The sequence below is a fragment of the Tinamus guttatus genome, unplaced genomic scaffold, assembly GCF_059628265.1.
Source record: "Tinamus guttatus ecotype Peru unplaced genomic scaffold, ASM5962826v1 Tinamus_guttatus_pri_ptg000172l, whole genome shotgun sequence".
NCBI classification, from domain to species: Eukaryota; Metazoa; Chordata; class Aves; order Tinamiformes; family Tinamidae; genus Tinamus; species Tinamus guttatus.
The window spans coordinates 6,619,804-6,641,302 of NW_028288706.1; the positions used below are offsets into that span (position 1 = coordinate 6,619,804).

Here is a 21,499-nt window from a genome sequence, read left to right on the forward strand (position 1 = left end):
CCGGCCGCGCGCTCTGGCTGCGGATGTGCTGCTGCGGCGAGGCCGGGGCGGCCGCGGGGCCGGCCGGCGCGCTGCACCCTCCCTTCATCCCTCCTCCCGCCCTCCCGCCCGCGGGGCTGACACGCCGGGAGGCTGGCCCGGCTGTGGGCTCTGAGCCCCCCGCTCGCCACGTCCCACTGCCCCAGCAGCGCCGGGACCCGGGGGAAAGCGAGTGCTGGGGGGCTCCTCTGCCTGGACCGACTGCACAGCCCACAAGGGACCTTGCTCATCAGGTTGTGTATCCTCTCCGCATCCCGGGAAAGTGGCGGCTTTGTGCCCGCGGATTGATGGGCACCGGGCTGCTGGCACAGCACAGCTTGGAAAGGGAGCGCGGGGCATTGATCCCTGCATTTTGGTGCCTGCAAAATGCACCCGTCTGGCCCAGCGCGAGGCCAGAGCCTTTCAGATACAAGGTGGACTTGGGCAGTCGCTGGGGCTGCGTTAGGGCAGCAAAGGCTGGCACTGCGGTAGTGCAGGCAAGCCAGGACCGCACGCTGCTTCTCCCTTCTCAAACCAGGCAGAGACATCAAGAGCCACGGCTGACAAAGAAGGTCTGCCCTTATGCTAGGCTCATGCCTTCAGTGCCTTCAGTTTTATCTGTGCCTTCCCGAGCCCCTCAGAAAAGCAGGGGAAAGGTAGTGTTTCCAAAAACCTGGAAGAGGAAACGACTGGTGAAGCTGCAAGGACCATGAGTGCTTCAGCATCTCGCCTAGTTGCCAAGTTCACACTGTTGTTAAGCCATCCTATAGCACCCAGCAGCCTTCAGAATCAAGCAGCAGCCAGCACTATGGATGCTCTACGATGTCTCCCTTCAGTGGTCAAACTTCTAACTGGAAATAAACTTCAGATTTTTCAAGATATTGTTTCCACTGGCAAGAGCACACAGGAAAGAGGTAGGAGAGTTGTGAAATTTTACAGCCCTGCTCATTTCCAGCTGACGCCTTCAGCCAGCACTGAATGACCTGCCTGGAAACCCAGGCAGGGCACTATTCACTTTTTAGTCTTAGCTACAGATTCACATTTCCAGTATTTTCTGCGACTAGTTTGTAGAATCCTTGTTTTTACAGGCAAGATTCAGAAAGCAATAACTTAGGGTAACACAAAATGTTCAGTATTGCAAAATATCCAGACTTATCCAAGAGATAGAAAGCTCGTTCAGTCACCCTCACATGCTCAATTCTCTGCGCAGTTTACAAATCCTTCCAAGAACACTTTCCCTAGGAGCTCCATACATTGATGGGAGACCAGAAGGGAAGGCCGGCGAGGTACCCGACCACTAAAAACGAAGCAGTTCTGACTGCTTGAAGACAGCTCGTGCCGTCCCCTTCGCCGTGCGTGGTGGCCATCACGAGCAAGCGCAGACAAGCTCGCCCCCCAGCACAAAACTTGCTGCTTCCGAGGGAGCAGAGATCCCAAACAGGAATCCAACAGGCGCAGCCCCCGTGGCGCCTCATCCCCTCAGCGCAGGCGCACGGAGCGCTGCGCAGGGAGCAGCCGGCCTGCAGCCCTGGCCCCGCTGCGGGACGGCGCCGAGGACGCGTGTGTCGCTGCCGCACGCTCCTCTCAGTGAGGCTGTGCGGATATTTGGCAGCGTGCACGTGTCACCACCTCCCTCCCTGTGAAGTGAGGCCGCCTTGCGGCCCCAAGGGCAGCTTTGGGCACAGGAGTCTATTTTGCAGGTCTACTTCCCCCAGCGAGCACGCCGAGCTTACGCCGAGCACATCACAGGTCCCACATCAGCTCCAGGGGGTGCACAGAGCTCCCACAAACCACCCACTGAGGAGCATTAATGGCAATGCTAGTGACTGCTGACCCCACCACAACCACCTGGGCTCATCCCACGTAGCAGTAACTGACTGGCCTCCTACCATGCTCATCTGCCCAGGGCTCCCCTGGGGTTCCCTCTCCTCAGTGATTTAGGGGGAAAGCCAAAGAACAGAGAGATTTGCCACCCACTTTACTGCGGGGCAGAGGAGGTGTTTCACCTGCAGGACTGCTGTTAACTCACAGGCAGGCAAGACTTAAAAGCCATTGTCCACAGAACAGGCACTTGGAAAGAGGGACCTCAGTGGAGACCCTGATATAACCCATGTCCCAAACTCTGAAGCTTCATGCTCTTTCTCCAGCTGGGATGGAGAAGACCTAAGATCCAGGCAGACATCAGCACCTGTGTGTGACCACAAGAAGCAAGAGCATTCACCTGGTGTGGACCAAAGAAACAGGCAAAATCCTACCTGTGTTTACCCTCAGCCACATCAACCAGGTGCTGGTGCAGCCAGGAAGTCACCAAGGCCTCTTGCTGCCCTGCGTCCCAGGACGTGCCATGCTGACTTGGAGCAGTGTCCACACTGTCCCTCTCGGCCAGCTGCTGTGAGTCTTCTTGATATAGAGAGGAGAGCACATCTCTGGCAGGAAACCACAGACGCTTGAATCAGCCATTCCTTGGCCAAACCCCTCTCATTGGGCCAGTGCTGGAGATTTTCAGTTGAACACGTGTTGAAAGACAGCATATTCTGGAATATCCAAGAAGAGCAGATGGGTGTAAGACACACACTACAGCTTGCCGTTCAACCCCTGGGATTGTGCCACTGCCCTCTCCCATCAGACCACATTACGTCCCACATTCAGAGCTCGACGCAGCAGCACAGCTTTGTGCTTGGAGCCCAGCGGCTCCAGCCAGGCCCCCTCCCACTCTCCAGTTGCAGACTTTTGATGCTTTGGGTCGGCTTTCAGAAGGACTTTGCTCCTACACTTCTTACCTTGTGTTTGCCGCGATTTCCTCCTCCATGACAGCGGGCCCAAATTCAGCTGTCGCCTGTATTATGCGGAGGTCTGTGTCCAAGCACAGAGAGGAACGAAATGCCCACAACGCTACCCAAACCCAGGCAGGCTGCAGTCTGAAGGTGTCCTGTGGGGTCCCTGGCTGCAGAGCAAGCAAGAAAACACACACCCTGGAGCACAGCAAGCCCTGCTGCCCTGCACAGTTGCGCTTGCTGGGACAAGGGCCCGGCGGGCAGCGAGCGCGCGGGGCCGTGCGGCCCGACGGGGCGCAGCGCGGGGACCGGCCTCCGCCAAAAGGCCCCAGGGCCGCTGCAGGAGAACAGCCGTGCGCAGAGGGTGCAAAAGGCCACGGGTTGCTATAAAGCAATTACACAGGTGACTTAGGGAGCAGGACGGGGCCAGAGCCCTGGGGCTGTCCTCCCACCTCTCGGCTTTGACTGCCAAAGCACCGACAACGGCAGAGGAGGCAACCCAGGGCCCAAGGCTTTCCATCATGACCTGGATAAGCACTGCTGAAGACAGGACAGATGCTCCTTTCTCCGAAATGAAGATACAGAAAGACATTAAAGTCACAGGTCAGGTCCAGCTTCCTTCAGGCTGATGTCCTTTTAATTTGTTTTTGAGCAGGCTGCAAGGAAGATACAAACTATTACATAGTCACAGCAACATAGATAAACTGAGCAATGAAAATAATCTGGGGCCCAATTTTGCAAAGAATGGAGACCCAGAGTCCAACACAAAACCTTTTATACATCAGATTCCCAGTGTTCTGGGCATACCCTGTATGGGAGCTACCCATGGGAAGAACAGCACAATTGAACCTTTTTTGGACGAATCTGCACCAGCACAGCTCCCTGACAGCACCGACCCGCAGCAAGCACGAAGGGGTCACCTCCAACCTGCAACTTTCCTTGTGCCATAAAAGCAAACATTGGAGCTCAACACACGGATGAGCGGTGCTACCAAGCATCACCTCAGGATACGTGGCACAATCAAGTAGATTTTTATTTTCAATAAATATACCACCTGCATCATGTCAGACAACACGCTATGAAAAAAACATACAGAAGCAGCCAATAGAAGGGACAGCTTGACCGCAGCTACGCTCACTGGGCGACGCAGGAAACTACCTTGGTTAACACATGGGACACGGGAAGAGCCGCTGCAGTCCGTCAGAGTTAAAACCGTGGGGTTGGGGGGCGTCTCCTGCAAATCCCCCACAGCGGGTCCTTTCCGTGCACCCTGGCGAAGGCTTTGAGGGCCAGGAGCTGTCATTCCCCGTACAAATGTCATTGGCAACACTGGCTACACGGTGGCAGTATCTATGGGACACACAGAGGCTGCTATGCAGGGGGCAAGGCACCAGCCCCGGGCACCCCAGCGCGCACACATATGTGAACGCGCTACCGGGGCCAGGCTCTGTTACTAGCACAAGGACAAAACCAGTGTGGGAATTGATTTCATCACAGTCTACCGCTTAAAAAAACATATATCCTAGCCTAATCACCACGTTCACCGACGACAGCACAAGGGACTGTTATCTCCGAGAAGGCAAAGCATGAACGGAGACCGCCAAGGACAGGGGGGTGGCTCCAAGTCCTGCTGCTGGCTCCGGACCCCGGCTGGAGCACCCCGGCCCCACTCCCAGTCCCAGCCCGCTTGGCGGCTGCCGCTGCCCCGCACGGGGCTGAAGGGTGCATGCCGGGGCGCGGGTGGGATTTCACTCTTCTCGGGAGGGTTGGGGGATTTTTTGTTTGTTTTTTAGTTTTCCTCCTCCACCCGGCGTCCTGATGCTCAGGTCACCTCGAGGGAGGCGGGGGAGACGCGGTCGCACTCCTGCCGGGAGCGCAGGCTGTGCCACTGCTCCACGGCCGTGCGGTGCGAGCCCAGCATGCGGCGCCAGTGGTTGGACTCGGGGGCGCCCGTGGCGTACTGCCCGATGACGATCCTGCCGATGAAGTCGTTGCTGCTCTTCACGTTGTGGCCATACACTGGGGAGAGAAGAGACGGGGATGGGTCAAGACCCGTGTGCAGCAAGCCTGGGGAGCCCAGCGCCCCGGGGCCACTCGGAACCGCTGGTGCTCAACGTAGTGCCTCAAAAACGCCAGCGAGACCTAAGCAGTAGTTTGGAAAGAATAAAATAAGCTGCACCACACATTAAAATATAATTTAAATAAATGGGATGTTCAAAACCACAGCTCGCTACCATGATGTTCAGCGTGAAGAGGTGAAGCAGAATTGCACTGTGTGAAGAAAGGCTGAACCATCTCCCTCAGTATAACAATGTGGTCAACATGCACCTGGGCAAACGAGCAAGCAGTGTTTCGTGTTGCTTTCCTCTCACTGCTAACAATAACCAGTGCCTTTCCCAGCTCATGAACACGAATCACCGGTGGACCATGTTGCCAGAGGGACGTTCACAAAGCAGCAGTTTTCCATAACTGTCACTACAGCAATATTAAATGCCCAGGAAAGAAACCGAAGGGAGACATACACTGAGCACCCAGCCTTTCGATCGGCCTCATCTCATGGAGCAAAAAGTTGCGGAGAGCAACAAGCTGTAACTACGGTCCCGATGCTGGATGATGCTGAGCACGCCGCGGTCAGGAGCGAGAGCACTGCGCGTTTCTCAGAGCAAAGCCCTGCCTCGGCACATTAGGAAGTTGAGCAAACAGGCTGTGTGAGCCAAAGCCAGCATATCCGCAGGCACCGGCTCCACGAGGAAGGATTAAAAACCTGCTCACAAAAGGCAGGGATTTTTAAGAACAAATGTCAGCAGGGGATCCAAATCCCCTGTGCGACCCGGGCACAGGCTGGCAGAGCCAGAGCAGGGTCAGAGGGAAGGCAGCCTGCATCCCCAATCCCAAACCTTGCCCAATCTTTCCTCCAATTTCACGCACTACATTAAATACATTAAATACATTAAAACTTGGAGCATTTCAAGTCCATCTTTAAAGCTGTAGAAATGAAGTCAAGGCACATCATTGTGTTAGGAAGCCCGAGTCTGTCCTGACTGGTACCGCTCTGGGGGCAATGCCACCAGCTCCCACAGGCACCTCCACAGAAGCACCAACACAAAGTGACAGGTTGGTTTTAACGAGAATGGGCATCTTAGGAGTGTGCAGGGAGGAGGTTTAAGGCATCCATCTAAGTAGCACACATCCTGTCATAGTTATAAACGAGCTCTCCTACAAGGTAATGGATCACCAACGTAGCTGCCATGACTATGCTAAATGTCCTGGTACGACTTATTATCCTAAAGAAAACAAACATTATGATAAAATATTATGCTAAAAAGCACACAGGAGTACTCCAACCCAAATACCTCCCTTTTTTTTTTTTTTTTTTTTTTTGCATAGGCTGATTTTCTTCCTTTTTTTTTTTTTTCCTTCTGTATTTCAAGACAACAAGAAGCAGCAGCCCAGTCCTGGGAGACGATATCAAGTGATTCAAACCATAATGTCCTAAAGGCCATCGATTAATCACAGTTTAAATTAGCAGGAGCAGAATATCCCATGCATACAAATTCTTCAGAAATAATTCATGTCAGGATTGTAAAATAAGTAGATGTGTTAAATACGGGCACCAGTGATTATAGTGTTGATCCAATTATGTTGGATTCCTGTGACTTAGAGTGTCTTGTTCAAAATTCTACCTTTTGAATATTAAAGTCTTTTTTTTTTTTTCATTCTAATGAAACTGTTGGAATCCATAGGACTCATCATCACCCCTGCTGAAGAATGTGCATGATAGTCTCATCGTTGCAGGTAATTACCATGCGGATTCCTTAGGGTATTAATGTGCTAATTACACAAGCATTGTTGCTTCCATCATTAACTAGTTTAGATAGCACAGCTGCAGACTTATTGCTGAAGAACAAGGAAGAGATTTTCTGACTTTTATGACGGGAGCTTCAAGACTAAATGCTTAATCATGACCCACTTAATCATGGTGCTATAATCCACCCTGTGTTTACTAACTTGCATCTTCACCAAGGCAGCTGCCTTACAAGATAAGATGTCTTTATGTGCCAAAAATCCAGATTCATGTAGCAACTCATAGATCTTTAAAATTCCAGGCCATGCCTTTCCTGAAGGCTATTTGGTTTTTTTCTACTCTTTAAATAGCCAACATTTGCTGAGCAAATGTATTGATGGTCAGATGCTTGCATCTGCTGTAAGGACCTTACCGAGGAGAAGGTGCTAAATTTTGCACTGTGTAAATAACCTTTTCTCTGATCATGTTCAAGAACATTTTTTCCCCCTGCTACTGTCACTGGTTCTTCCAAGAACCGCTCAGGAAGAAAAACTGTAAGAGTCCATAAACACAAGTGAGAAAAGCTGAAAAGGAAACCCATGTCTCTGGTGGCTGCACCTTGGGTGTGCAAACGGGTCAGCGCAGGGTGTCCAGGGCTGCAGTCCCAGCGGCGCGCAGGGGCCCTCAGCCCTCGCCAACACCACAGCTGCTCTGTTGTGCTTCTGCTGCCGCTGTGACCTCTTCTCTTGGTCCAACAGCTGAGGAGCCCTGAGGCCGGCTCACACACACCGGCTGTCCTCTTCCACCACCCTGCTCACACGCCATTCAGGGCACGCGTGCAGTCTGCTCCAAAGCTGTTCACTCATTCCCTTGCTGCAATGTGCTCACGAGCACTCTTGGGGCTCAGACATGATTCAAAAATGCCAACTTTTCAGGTCATAACAGCTGCGCATTATTCTTGGGGCAAACCCTGCTCTGGGAAGGAAACCTGCTCCATAAGGTGAGATCTGACATGGGAACCTGCAAGGACACAGACCTGCAGCGAGGCACCCACGCCGGGCCTGAGGCCTGTGCCAACAGCAGCTGACGGCTGCACCCCTTCGCCTGCCTGAAAGGCCTTCAGACTAGCTTTAAATGTGCTCTTGGCCTCAAAAAACAGTAACTGCAAAACCCTTCAGAAGCACAAAATTACCATTCGGCTTCTTCAGGCTGGCCCAGACTCTGGTTATGGACAGGTAGGCATCGCTTTCCATTTAAGAAACCTATTTTCCTGATGGAAACTGCACACCTGATCTCATGAGCTCTTTTTTCCACCATTGCAGTAATTCGCACAATAACAACATCCATTTCCAGGCCAACACAGAGCAAAAAGCAATTAAGGAAGCAGAGGTCAAACCAATTCCTTCTGCAGCTGCTCTTTACTGAGCGTCGCTTTTGGAAGCAGAAAGGTTTCTTTAAAAAAAAAATCTCTTCATAATGGAAATGCTGAAATATAAGTCAAAAGTGGGTTCACTTATGCCCATTAAAAGGGATGGATTCTTGAGGCCCAGCAACGTGATGTAAATGAAATATTGGTACATTATGTATTTATTGATGCCTTCTTCCTAAATGGAGCCCCTGCTCTCTGTGCTCAGTGACTGTGCCCCTGGGCTCCTGCCCACGCTGGAGCAGTCGTGATCTCGCTGCTGGGTTCATGACTTTGAAAGAGGCTGTGCTCTGCGCACGGGTTTCCTCAGAGCCATCAGGTTCCAGACAGTCAGCAAAACAAGGCAGTTCTCTGGGGATGTGGTCCGGCTGGGTCCAACAGCCTCTTCTGCAGATCCAGCACGTGAGACACCACCAGACTGACCACCCTCCATCCAACGCCTGGCTCTGCAGGGAGCTCCAGCATGAGCTCTCCCTCATCTCCCACCAAACCTGACCACACATGACTGCTTGTAACCAGCTCGACAGTTTTGCTGGTGATGATATAATCTGTTGCTCACTTCTGACCCAAGACTTCTGCTGAACTGTTTGGGTTCAGGCACCTGACCCAACCCTGTTGGAACCAGGCGCAGGACAACTGCACAGGCCTTTACGGGAGCTGAGCCGGATTACAAGACACGATCCCAATATGAGTTTAGATCTTGCTCCGTTTATTAGCGGAAGTGCACATATATTTATACCTACAAGCATCTGAGGGATATCCAGGTTAGCTACGATTGGTTGCTAGGGAGGTTGCTATGTCCCGGCCGCATAGGCTCTTTCCCAGCTCTGCAAAGTTGTTTACCAGAGACGGCTAACTACTCTTTCCCACATAGCTCCCCATTCCCAGCCGGCCAAGGACAACTCACTAACACTCCCCAGGACATTATCAGCAAGGCGCAGGTGGTGCAGATTCTCAGCACAGTGCAGATTCCCAGCACAGTGCAGATTCTCAGCACAGCATTTCTCTACAATTCCCCCTTTTTTCTTTTGCACTAATAAAGCCTTGCTGGTAAGTGAGAATACCTTACGTCTAATACATTCAAAAGCAGAATACCTTATGTCTAATACATGCAAAAGCACAGCCAAAAACTATAAAGCATAAGCAATAGAACAACTAGTAATATTAGCCGCGATTTACTAATACATGCACCCATCCCCAAGTCCGTGTTGGTCTGCAAGGTCTTTCCAGTCAAGAGTCCGACGTCCTGCTGAGCAGCGTCTGTTGTCTATTGATCTGCTGATGGGCAGTTCAAGGACTCTCGATCATTTCAACACCGAGGTTTTACCAACCGCCTGGAGCCGTAAGGTGTCCTCGATCTCCAAGCCATTCCTCTATAAGTCCTCCTTTTTTCTTTTGCATTAACCAGGCGTTATGAGTAAGGGAGGATAGCATTCGCCTTAAGCATGCAAAGGCACAGCTGACTAAGCCTAGGATTAAAAGCATAATAATCAAAAGCATCAAACTTGTTTTAAGCAAGGATTTCAGCCACCCACCAATACCCAATAAATTAGTTAACCCATCCAGTCCAAAGAAGCCCACATCTTTTTCTATCTTCTGGGTGTGTTCCATCAGCTGTTGGATTTGCTGGTGGATTGCCTTAGAGTGGTCTTGCAGATCCATACAGCACATTCCTTCAAAGTCTTCACATCCGTGCCCATGGGCTAGCAGCAGGAAGTCGACGGCTGCTCTGTTTTGTAGCACCGCATGTTGCACCTGTGATAAATCTCACGCAAGATTAGAGAGGACATGACTGGTGACATTTGCTTGTTTAACCACCCAGCAAGATAGGGTGTCTAAGACTTTGTGAGCTCGCGCCGCTGCCGCCCCCGGTACAAAGAAGGATGTCAAAATTACTTCCCACTTGGACCAGAGTCGGACGTTGTCGTTACAGTCCTCCGTCTGGGTTATGCTACGTGCCATTCGTCGAGTTCTTCTTTTGACCCTGGTGCTGTTAGGATGGACCCAGGGCAAAGCCATACTTACTTGGCCTACTGTACATGGACCCCCTATGGGCTTTGATGGAATTCCGGACCAAGCCCGGTTGCCGCATATGAGAAAATATCCTGCAGGCAACGTTCGAGGGGTTACAGGGCTGGATCCCGGATGTGAGGAATTGTGGGACATCTTACCACACCATTTATTCCAACGACTCCCGTTGCTGATTGGGTACAACCAGGTGGGCGCCTGAGAGCTACTGCGACAATTATTACTATAACCCGAAGCGCAACCCTTATGCGATGCATTAATATAAAGGCAAACAGAAGCATTAAGAGAATCTATTAATTCTATCTCCTGTGGTTCAGGCCCTGCAGGCAGGTTGTGGCTCCAAAGATCGAAACGGTTGATTCCCGTTGCCAAGTTCTCGAGTACTGTCAATCTTTTCAAAGTTTGAGGATTCCCAAAGACGGCATTGCCTTTACTGCATTCCAGAAATACTTCCATGTGGTCTCGTTTACAGGTACCCCAACTAGACATGTTACAAAGGGAGTACTAGGGGTGGCCAGACTAGCGCAGAAGCGCGTGGTATTTAGCTCTCGAGCTAAGGTCACCCAGATGTTTTGTCGAGGATCAAACAACCGTGGCTGGTACCCTGGAGCCCCTTCCGTCCCAGAGCCCAGTACCCAGAACATCAGCAACGCTGCTGCCCACCACTGTCCTGCATGTCCCTTTCGACAGGACTCTCCCTCGTATCCGTGGGTCCTTTCGCAGGGCGAGTCCATCTGCTGGGAACCCATAGTGGACCTGTGGGTGTAGAAACACACATATGCCCTCGACCATTGAATACAACTTCTGCTGGACCCTCCCATAACCCGGTCCGAGGGTGCCGGTAGTGCACGCTCATAGATGATTCTTGTATCTTTTGACTACGGACCCGCTGCGCGTGCACCCACATGGGGGGTTCCGTGTCATCTCCAAACACACAAAGATGGTTTAATACAAACAGTGTATAGGACAACCGTTCTTTTGGGTCTGTCATTTCCTTAAATTTCATCAGGTAATCTTTTAAGGTGCGATTAGCCCGTTCTACCATGGCTTGGCCAGTGGGTGAATTTGGAATTCCCCTGACATGCTTAATACCCCATTGTCTGTCACTGTCACTGGCATATGCCGGACCGTTGTCTGTCTTAATCACTTCTGGGACTCCTAATACTGCAAAGCAAGCGGTTAGATGTTTTTTCACATGAAGGGCTCTTTCCCCAGGCTGAGCGGTTGCCCATATTACATGCGAGTAAGTATCGATAGACACATGCACATACTTAAGTCGAGCAAACTCCGGAACATGTGTTACATCCATTTGCCATATCTCTAATGCCTTCAGGCCCCTGGGATTCACACCAATGCCCAGACCTGGCCCATGATGACTACTCTGGGGACAGGCCTGCACAATTCCGCGGGCATCGGACATAGTTATACCATACATCCGGATCAGGCCTTTGGCATTAGTGTGGAACTGTTCATGAGCAATATGGGCGATTTCAAAACAACTCAGTGGCCCATGCTCACGCACCAAGCTCACTAACCGGTCAGCCCGATCGTTACCCTCCCCCAAACCTAGTGTCCATTGATGACTCCGGACGTGGATGATACAGAATGCTGTCGAACGCCACCTCACCGCTCTTTTGATTTGTAGAAACAGCTGGAACAATCGCTGGTTAGAAGTTTCTTTCAAAAGAGCATCCTCAATTCGCTGTACTACTCCGAGGACGTACAGGGAGTCCGATACAATATTCAACGGGGTGTCCTTCCAGTGCATCAGCGCCCATGCGACAGCTGCCAATTCTAAAGTCTGCAACGAGTCACCTTCTACCGCTTGTAGCGTGTGGGCTTTCCATAGGTCTTTCTCCTTCCAGGTGATGGCTGCCCTTCTGGAAGATTTTCCTGCATCTGTGAACACCGTGAGGCCATCACGCAGAGGTCTTTCTACACACTTTGGTCTTTCTACCCACGAATAGCTGGTAAGGAAGTGGCCAAGCTTTCCTGCAGGCCTTTCCGAAGTTACCTCCCCAGGGAACTCCAGGAGCGCTAGCTGCAGCGCAGTGGAGTGCCACAGGGCCCACTCCAAATCTGCCGCCTGCAGGGGAAGGTGGATCGCCGCCGGCTCACCCCCCCGAGATTGCCAGCACCCGAATTCTCCCACGGCGGACCATGTGAGCCACCGCTTCCAACCGAGGGGTCACACTCTTGCACGGTTGAACTGAGGAGAAAATCCATTCTAAAACTGCAAGGTAGTCTTCTCCCCCTTTTTTCTTTTGCCACTGCATGACTACCGCCGTAAGGGAATTCTCCCGTGAAAGAATGAGAAGGCGCAAAGGCAATTCTGGAAGATACTGCGGGCATAAGCGCGTAGCTACTAACTCCCCTAATCGTTCGACACAGGCTTGCTGCGCTGGCGTGAGCAAAATCGGCTTCCCAGCATCTGTACCTTTGAGCAAAGGACGTAGTGGCTCAAGGTCCTCATTAGAAATACCCAGCAATGAACGCACCCATTGTAGATCTCCCATTAGGGTCTGCACATCAGTTAATGTACGTAAATTCACATGTAAGGTAACCTTTTGAGGAGCGACTGTGGATTCTGTAATAACCCAGCCAAGGTATTTCCATGGGCTGGTATGCTGTACCTTTTCCGGAGCGATGACCAGACCGGAGCTGCTGAGTGTGTTGGCAATTGCTTCCTCATCCTCTGTCGTGAATCGAGTCTTTCGGGCAAACAGGATGTCGTCCATATAGTGGTAGATGATGGTATCAGGCCATCGTTGTCGGAGAGGCTGTAAGGTAGCAGCGACAAACATCTGACACATGTTTCGCATACCTTGAGGCAGGACGACCCACTGGAAACGCTGTGCCAGTTCTGCATGGTTCACCGAAGGTAGCGTGAAGGTGAGCCTCGAGGAATCCTCCGGATGTAAGGGAATGGTATAGAAACAGTCTTTTAAATCCACAATCAATAGATCCCACCCCTGAGGTAACATGACAGGGGATGGAATCCCTGGCTGTAGCGCACCCATAGGTTCCAGTATCTGTAATGACACAAGCATACCCTTTCCCCCAGGTTATCAAGTCCAAGGCTCCCGTCCATTTTCTCGTGTTCCAGGCTCTCAGCATCACCTTACAGGGACCCGTTTTTACTTCTGTCAGGGCCCCCTTTAGCCCAGCCCTATGCTTGACCATCCGAGGGACCAGGCTACCCTGGTGCAACCTCAAAAATTTAAAACGTATACTGCTCTTGCCAATTTTTCGTTTTTCGTAGCTGGCATTTCAGCGTTTGGTTCATATGTTCCACTATGTCATGGTCCTCAGGATGCAATGGTATGGTGAAAAAACAATCTTTTAAATCAATTAGTAAGTATTCCCCTAAGCTCTGTCCAAGGATACAAGTCAGAGTACGGCTCCCAGTCCTCCATCGGTGGGGGAGGTGGGCGGGGGAGGTGGGGGGGAACGCCGTAGTCTGAGTTATTCCTGGCTTTCCCGTTTTCAAATTCTGCACTTTCTTGTTGTGCTTATTTAGCCCTCTCTGCTGATATATATTACACAGTAAAGATCTAAAGACCACAGACACAAACAGCACAAACACAATTTCTGTCCAGTGGCACGACCTCACATAGCTGTGCACTCCACTAGTGAGTTCCACTGGTTATCGGCAGGACACTGAGACTGAACATTCTCTCGATTTGGCAGATTAGAGGGTTGCTGACAGGCTCCTAACTCGGCGGGCGTCCCCGCAGAGACAACGTGGGTCTCAGTGTTAGGAGTCTCACCCCGCCTCTCTCTGCACTGTCTGTTTACGCCCGGTGCATCCTGCCACGTAGGGCCAGTACGTGCCAGCAGGCAGACCGGGGGGGGGGCGGACAAACTCCGCCTTCAGTCACATAACCTTCCCTCCTGGGTGCGCAAGTGCGCATGCCAGTAAGTGGTCCCAGCTGTCAGTCTGAGGGTCCTGCCTTTCTCATCTCCCTCCCTCTCGGGTGTTTGACCTTCAAATTAATTTAGAGGATGTTTGCAGTTAAGTTGGCTACAAGCTCGGTCGAGCAGCCGCCTTCAGCTGCTTTTGGAGGAGGTCGGCTGTGAGCCTGGCTGGGCAGCCGCCTCCGCGCTCCTTATCTCTCAGCCTGGGCAGGCAAGCATCTTCTTTCTTAAGATCTTGGATTCTATTTTGCACAACAGTTTTATGACTCTACGGATCATACAAATTTCCAGCTTTCAACCATACCTCGTGTCAGCATCAATATACAAAGGACACAACACATAATAGAGATGAACATAGCAAATAGAAACAATAGCCCTAATAACGGTTTCCGTCCTCACTTAAAGCATTACAGTTCTACAACCCCCACTTTTAAAAGATGAATCAAATTCCTCTGCACCTCCCTCCTGGCTTTCATCAAGGCCTCAGCAACATAAGTCTCCTTGATCTCATTCGCACTTTATTCGCCCCCCCTTTTTTTTTTTTTTTTTTGAGTTTATCTAACAAGTCCTGGACCCAGCCAGGCCGTTCTTCAGGCGCAACGGGGGGGGGTCCGGAAGCGGAGGCACAGACGGTGTAGGCACCGCAGGTGCAGGCACCGGGGCAGGCACGGGCGGGGGGTTTGGCGATGGATCTCCAAACACCAGCCGTTGTCGGTGGCGTGGCGGTCCCGGTCCTGAAGTGCTCGCAAAGGCGGACATGACTCCGGCGGCCACTTTGCTTTTGGCTTTCACATCGGATTTGAATACTAGGTGGGCCTCGGCTTTGAACCCATTCTCTCTGCACCAGATCAAAAGCTTGCAGAGGGTCTGTTCTTCAGTAGCTTGCTCCAGGGATTGCATGAGCCTATTCACCAAATTTCCGTAGGACTTCTGCAATCCCTGCTTCACCATCGTAAATGATGGGGCCTTTCGTTCTGACGGCACTAAAAACAGCGCCTGCTTCCGTGAAGCATTATACATGGGCATCGAGTAGGTTAGCTGAGTCGCGGGGTCACCATAGAGATCCCGTCCCATAAGCATCTGCCCAGTCACACCACACAACGGATCTCCCGAGATGTTACGTGCGTTCACCACCTCTTGGATTTGTTTCTCCCACTCCCGTTCCCATAACAGATATTGCGCGGGAGTGAGGAGGACCTTCGCTATCATTACTTCTTGCCACGTACAACCCGTGTCCTTAGCCGTTTTACTACCCCCAATGGTGGCATCGCAGAGAGAGTCCCCTATCTCCTGCCACTCAGTGGCACTATACATAAGTTCCAGAGTTTGCAGATGTCCCATCTCTTGTGCCCATCGTAACAACTCATAGAGTTTCTTCGTACTCACAGCCGCCTCTCGCTTGGCGAGAATATACAATAGCAGCTGTGTTGCCGCCCCCCAGTCCATGGTTAAGGCGGTCTTCGCGGAGGGGCCCCGACGGCTCAACCGCCCCCGCCCCTAGACCCTGTGCCCAGCACTGTCCCGGCGGTGTGGGTACCTCACACCGGACGCCGCTTCCCAGCTCCTCAATCCTCCGTCACGCTGTGGTGACCCTGGATTTTCCGCGATCCTCCGTCAAGCCGCGGTGACCCCGGATCTTCCACCCGCGGATCTTCCCCCGTCAGCCGTGGCTATCCAGGATCTCCGACCTGCCACAGCACCTTCCCGCCACCAGGTCCCGACGACCCTGCCGTTGGGTCCCTGTTCGGGCGCCAGATGTTGGAACCAGGCGCAGGACAACTGCACAGGCCTTTACGGGAGCTGAGCCGGATTACAAGACACGATCCCAATATGAGTTTAGATCTTGCTCCGTTTATTAGCGGAAGTGCACATATATTTATACCTACAAGCATCTGAGGGATATCCAGGTTAGCTACGATTGGTTGCTAGGGAGGTTGCTATGTCCCGGCCGCATAGGCTCTTTCCCAGCTCTGCAAAGTTGTTTACCAGAGACGGCTAACTACTCTTTCCCACATAGCTCCCCATTCCCAGCCGGCCAAGGACAACTCACTAACACTCCCCAGGACATTATCAGCAAGGCGCAGGTGGTGCAGATTCTCAGCACAGTGCAGATTCCCAGCACAGTGCAGATTCTCAGCACAGCATTTCTCTACACAACCCAATCTCCTTTCACTTTGCTTCTGCACCGAGACGCCCAAACCGAGCGCCCCTAAAGGGCATGACTGCAAAGTGTTCAGGATTTATGGCTTCAGTGCAACAGTGCAGATTCAGCTAGTCCTTAATTCATCCTTCAGAACACATTAGCAGCCCTGAAATAACCAGGGAGAAGCACTGACTCACAGTATTCCCTTCAGCCAGCTCCAGGCTGAGTAGCGCAGGGACGAGCCCAGCGGGAGCCCCTTCTTTAGCTGGGGCCACCAGTGACCCCCGAGAGCCCCGCGTGGGAGCAGGCGCGCGGCAGCTCCTGCGCGCGGAGCGCAGCCGTGCAGGGCTCTGCTGCCGCCTGCCGGCGCGCGGCCCCGGCCCACGGGCTGCCGCGGCGCCCGCGGCCCCAAGACCGGGGGCAGAGACACCTCCACCTACAGCAGGGACTGGGAGCTCTGGCACAACGAGCTTAACTCTTTCCCACTCACCTCCAATGTGATTTCTACCATCTCACTGCAAAAGAAAAGAGAAATCCCAAGCAGGAACCTGCCTCCGTTTTTCATTTGCGCTCTCATTTAGGCTAGCTGTCAATCAGAACATCTTCTCCCAATTTATAAGCCAATTAACATATTTAGAATAAATGCCACCCATTCCCTTAACAATTTTTCCCCAAAGCTTTGTTTAATGCAATCTTCTTGCCTATCGCATATATTAAAAGGCCTTGAATAATTAAATGCCACTGTGCAGAACACATGCACCCAACTCCACACTGCACCGCAACACACTAACCTGGGCAAATATCCAGTCCAGGGCAAACTTGAACCCAGCCATAGGAACAAACCCCATCAGGGCAGAAACTCACCAAGAGTAAGGCAGCCCAGCCCGAGTCAGTGCAGATTCCAAAGAGCAAATATTCAACTTAATTTTCATGGCTGATTTTGCTGAGAATATTGGCTGCTTGCATCAACCATTAGGCTTGGAAATGGTTTAAAAATAAAAATAATATTAAATAATAAAACCTTTACCCGTTATTTTCTTCTACCATTTCTGTTGCCACAGTCTGTATAAGTTTCATCTGATGCTGTAGACCCACCAGATCAGACCCTGGATAAGCACCCACGTGGTACATGGCCTTGCCCAGCAGCTTTCCAACATCTCACCCTGCATCCAGGGACGTGCACACACTCCATGCAGGTATGTTTTCTGCTACGTGATTATGATACAAAGTTCCCAGAAACCTTCAGCAGCCGTGAACCTCGTGCAGTCCTGCTGCAAGCTGTACCCAGGAATACCCCTGGAGTGCAGCCAAAGCATAGGAAGGGGGAAGAGAAAAAAACAAAAACAAGCAATGACTTGCCCAAGACAAGGGTTATCAAGTAGCAAAGTCTCCCTGAGAACATAGGTCTCATGAGACCACCAGATCTCCCTGAAGGGAACAGCAATCCTGTTAGCACAGACCCGTCAACGCTCGCTGGTCACCTCTACCGTAGTCGTGGGGCTAGCGAGGGCAGCCCTTGGCAGAGCACGTGAGTGATGCCAGCCCGACCCGAGCTCCGGCCCTCGCTGTGCCGGCTGCTGAGATCTGCCCATCAGCAGTGGGCCTGGCAGGTTAAATGGGTCTGAAACTGCGCCTGAACTGCTTGACATCAATACTAAAAAGCTATTTAGCACAAAGAGCATGCTAATAGGAACAGTGGACCAAACCACTGATGATACGTGCTCTGAAAGCCACAGCTGTGGACTAACTCTGCCCTTTGCTCCTTCAGCAGGGCCCATAAAATTTGATAAAGATGACAGAAAAGCAGGGGAGAAGATGCAGTGCTTTCACATTTATCCATCTAGTTTCCATCAGGCTCTGATCTGCATGTAAAATTTGCTGCTCAGCATCTCCTTCATTAAGCTGCTCCCTGCAGCATCTGCGGGCACTGAGCTGCAGACAGAGGGTAACCACCAGAGCTGGTGGCTGAGTTTGCACCTCCACCACCCAGCTGCTGCTTCACATGGGGAAACACCACCAGGGCAAGGAAATTCTCTTTTTGGACAACCATCTCAAAAAACCACATGGGCCTTGCCCTCCCACAGGTGCAGCCCAGTGCTTTTGCTTGTATCATGTAAGGGAGCAGCCACCACTGCTCCTGCCAGCAGCAGTGCTCCAAAAACCTGCCTTTTGCATCTGGCCTCTGGCAGAAAGTAGAGCAGAAAGTCCTGCAGGAGAGAGCAGGGGCCCAGAAGCAGGAGAGATGCAAATGAACACGTTCCTCTCGTTGAGGTCTGAAGGGATGAAGTTAGCTGGTCAGGATAAACCGCAGTAAGGGATCGGTGCTATTGCCATGGCCAGGTCCCGCCGCAGTGCTGTGTGGGTCACAAGCCACAACCGGCAGCCAAGGTTCAGCCACTCGCAACGGGAGGACCAGAGGTGTCCCCCGGCCCAAAGGGCTCAAGGTACCGTTTGTCACATGGGAAGGAAGAGCGCCTCTGTGCACACCAAAAACCCACGAGATGGGGAAAAACAACATATGAACTGCTACTTGACATTCTCCTGGTAAGTGGCACTCCACAGTATTCACAACAGCAAATCAATTATGCGAAGGCAATTTTTTTTTCCGCTGTGCCCAATCGTTTGTTTTCTAATTAAACAGGTCTAATCAAACTAGAACCATCACCTGGAGAAGGCAAGATGCACGCAGAAATTAAAGCAGAGAAACGCAGGGCCCTGTGCATCGAGCACGGTAAAGCTCGTAGCAGCGGCAGCCGGGTGGCACCGAGGGCCCAGGCCAAGGGCCGTGTCCGCTGCAACATTTAAACCCTCGTCCATGGGGAGTATTTCATGCTGAACATTTAGAAGGGAAATACCCAATTCCTTTGCCTGCCATGGCTTATGTTATCAGTTTTCTGTCAGATGGCTGTATTCAGAGCGTGGGAAAAAAATAAGAGAGAGAAGAGAATCTGGCAGGATGAGGAAACATAAAAGCAGTAATTATACCTGACCCATGAAGGGCCTTCAACAGCATCCGTTTTCCCAGAGCTTTAGAGACAAACTGGTCAACACGGAGACCCTCCAATGCAGAAATCCAGCATCTAAAAAATGAAGTCAGCCACAACTGTGTTAGAGAGGTAGACTCTGTCATCACACTCATACACCCTCGGACAGATTTGGGACCACAGACAAGTGCTTCCTCTGGGGAAACTGCTTTGCCACCCAGCATCACTAGTGCCACAGAGGTTTTTCGTCACTTGATGCACAGAAAGGTAATGGCCTAGTAAGAAATGTCAATGATTTCCTTCACCATGGCATGAAGAAAGCAAGGTAAAGCACTGCGATTGAGAGTACGATGCTGTTTGAATGCATGCACTTGGCAAAATCAGCAAGAACTGGTGATCAGCCTGAAAAGATAAGGTTCTGCTCATTTCCTTAGGAGGAAAAGACTCCAGAAAAAAATCCAGAGACCTACAAGAAAAGTCAGCCTCTGTTATGACTATAATGATGTACAGATTTTGATTCTGCAGACCTCTTATTAACAAATTTAGTCAAATCGAAGAGTCTCATTTTGCCTTCTAAGCAGGCAACATATTGGCTCAGGAAGCATAAACATCTTGTTGCTTTCATCAGTATTAACACTGTTTCACTGCTCCTCATTAAAGCAGTCAGCCTGACGTGAAAAGCCAACCCCATCCCTGGAGCACCTTCCCCAGGTGGCATCACACTGAGATGGAGGTCCTAGCTGCAGGATCTCACTCAGCTTCCCTGACTGAACCATGAACCAAACCTTGCTGATGGCCCTGCTGTTATCTACCCCATTTCAAAAATGTCAGTGTTTCTGTTTAACATGAAGACCAAAAAGCTACAAACGGAATCAGTAAGATGGACAGCAAAATAAACCTTCTCCCTCTCATGACAATATCAAAACCCGTGCAGCGAGTACATTGCAGAGTGGCTCTGCCAGCGTGGTGACACCGTTCACACTAAAGCCTGAAACACTCGACATGTTTTGGGAGGAAAACAATTAATTCAGAGCAGCAGACACACTGCGTGCTGGCCGTGGGTACATATGGCCACATGAGGCTTTGGTCAGCAGGGGGAGATGCTGAAAGCTCCAAGGATTTCAGTTCTGCATGTACTTTGCAGACCTGTATCCTCTAGGAAGGAGGCTAATATTATCTGCAACCCTAAGGAAAGAGAATGACATTTTTGAAGGCACACAAATGCCAAGTGCTCCTGCTTCCCAGACAGCATTCATTATACTCAGTCTCATTATGGTTTGCAGACAGCCAAAGTGGGATATAGTGCTACCAAATGCCCTCAAAAACCCTATACCAAGGTCATTAACAACCTGCTTCATTAGCAGCTTTCCCAGCTTTGATTGAGTGCTTCCATGGAAGCATCATGTGCTGGTGAACTATGTAAGTCACCAGCCACAAGACTCATTAAATCTTCCTATCCTTAACTGCATTCAGCAGGTTCCCGAAGGGAACGCAGTAGAAAGGAGAAAAATGGAGAACAGTATCTTTTTACTGCAGCAATTTGCCAAAAGTCTCGTGACAAAAACCTGCAAGAGCTTCATACCACCCATACTGCAGGATCTTTTACAGGAGAGGCACTATCTGATTATTTTTATAGCAGGTGTTATATTTCTGAATGCTTTTTTCCATCTTCTAAATGCAATTCTGTGCCTGGATGCAGACTCAAGGGGTGCTGCTCCTCGCACAGGTCCCTGTGGCCCAGGGAACCCTACACATGTGCTTGGACACATGCCCCTTATTTGTGCTCACGCACACCACTCCTAGCACCCCAAACACCAGAGCACCCCAGTGCAGCACAGCAAAGTCAAACACCCCTCTGACAGGGATCTGCTCTTGCCTGCATCCCTGTAAATCAGGACACCTGAGTTCATGGTACTGAATTCTGGTCCTGCTCAAGCCACAGCTGCTGGGTGACGCAGGTAGGATTCATGTCCTCCTCTGCCGGTCAGATACAGTGGGATTTAGCCCTCCCCTCGCACGCACAGGGGGTCTGGACTGGAGGAAGCTGCGCGGTGCCGGTGCTGGGCACGCGCTGCTCCGCGCTGCGCTCGCTCCGTGTTCCTGCCCGGCGCTCTGCGCTGCTCGCTCCGAGCTGCACCTTCCCTCCCTTGGCGCGCGTGGGGCTACAGGGGAAGAGCTTTTGCTGCCAGTGTATTTCACCTCCTCTTCTCCCGTCACCCAAGAGCAGGCGTTGTCCTCGGAGGACCTGCTGGGTCATGTTGCAGGGCCACCAGGCCCGGAGAACAAGCAGCTGGGAACGTGGGAGGTGCCCAGAACAGCTCATCTCCTCGACAGACCTCAACAAGGACCATATGGTGTCCAGTGCATAAACACAGGAAGTATTTTATAACACCAGACACAAAGGCCAAATTCTCATCTAAATTA

General features: G+C 51.4%; 1 protein-coding gene across 1 annotated transcript in view; it reads right to left on the reverse strand.

Moving 5' to 3' along the window:
- Positions 1 to 4,595: 4,595 nt before the first annotated feature.
- SYT17 (synaptotagmin 17) overlaps positions 4,596 to 21,499 on the reverse strand; it is a 37,610-nt gene continuing 20,706 nt past the window's right edge. The window contains exon 7 of the mRNA XM_088523202.1: positions 4,596 to 4,811. Coding sequence (XP_088379328.1) covers positions 4,615 to 4,811 — 197 coding nt within the window. The 3' untranslated portion in view covers positions 4,596 to 4,614. The remainder of the gene's footprint in view (positions 4,812 to 21,499) is intronic.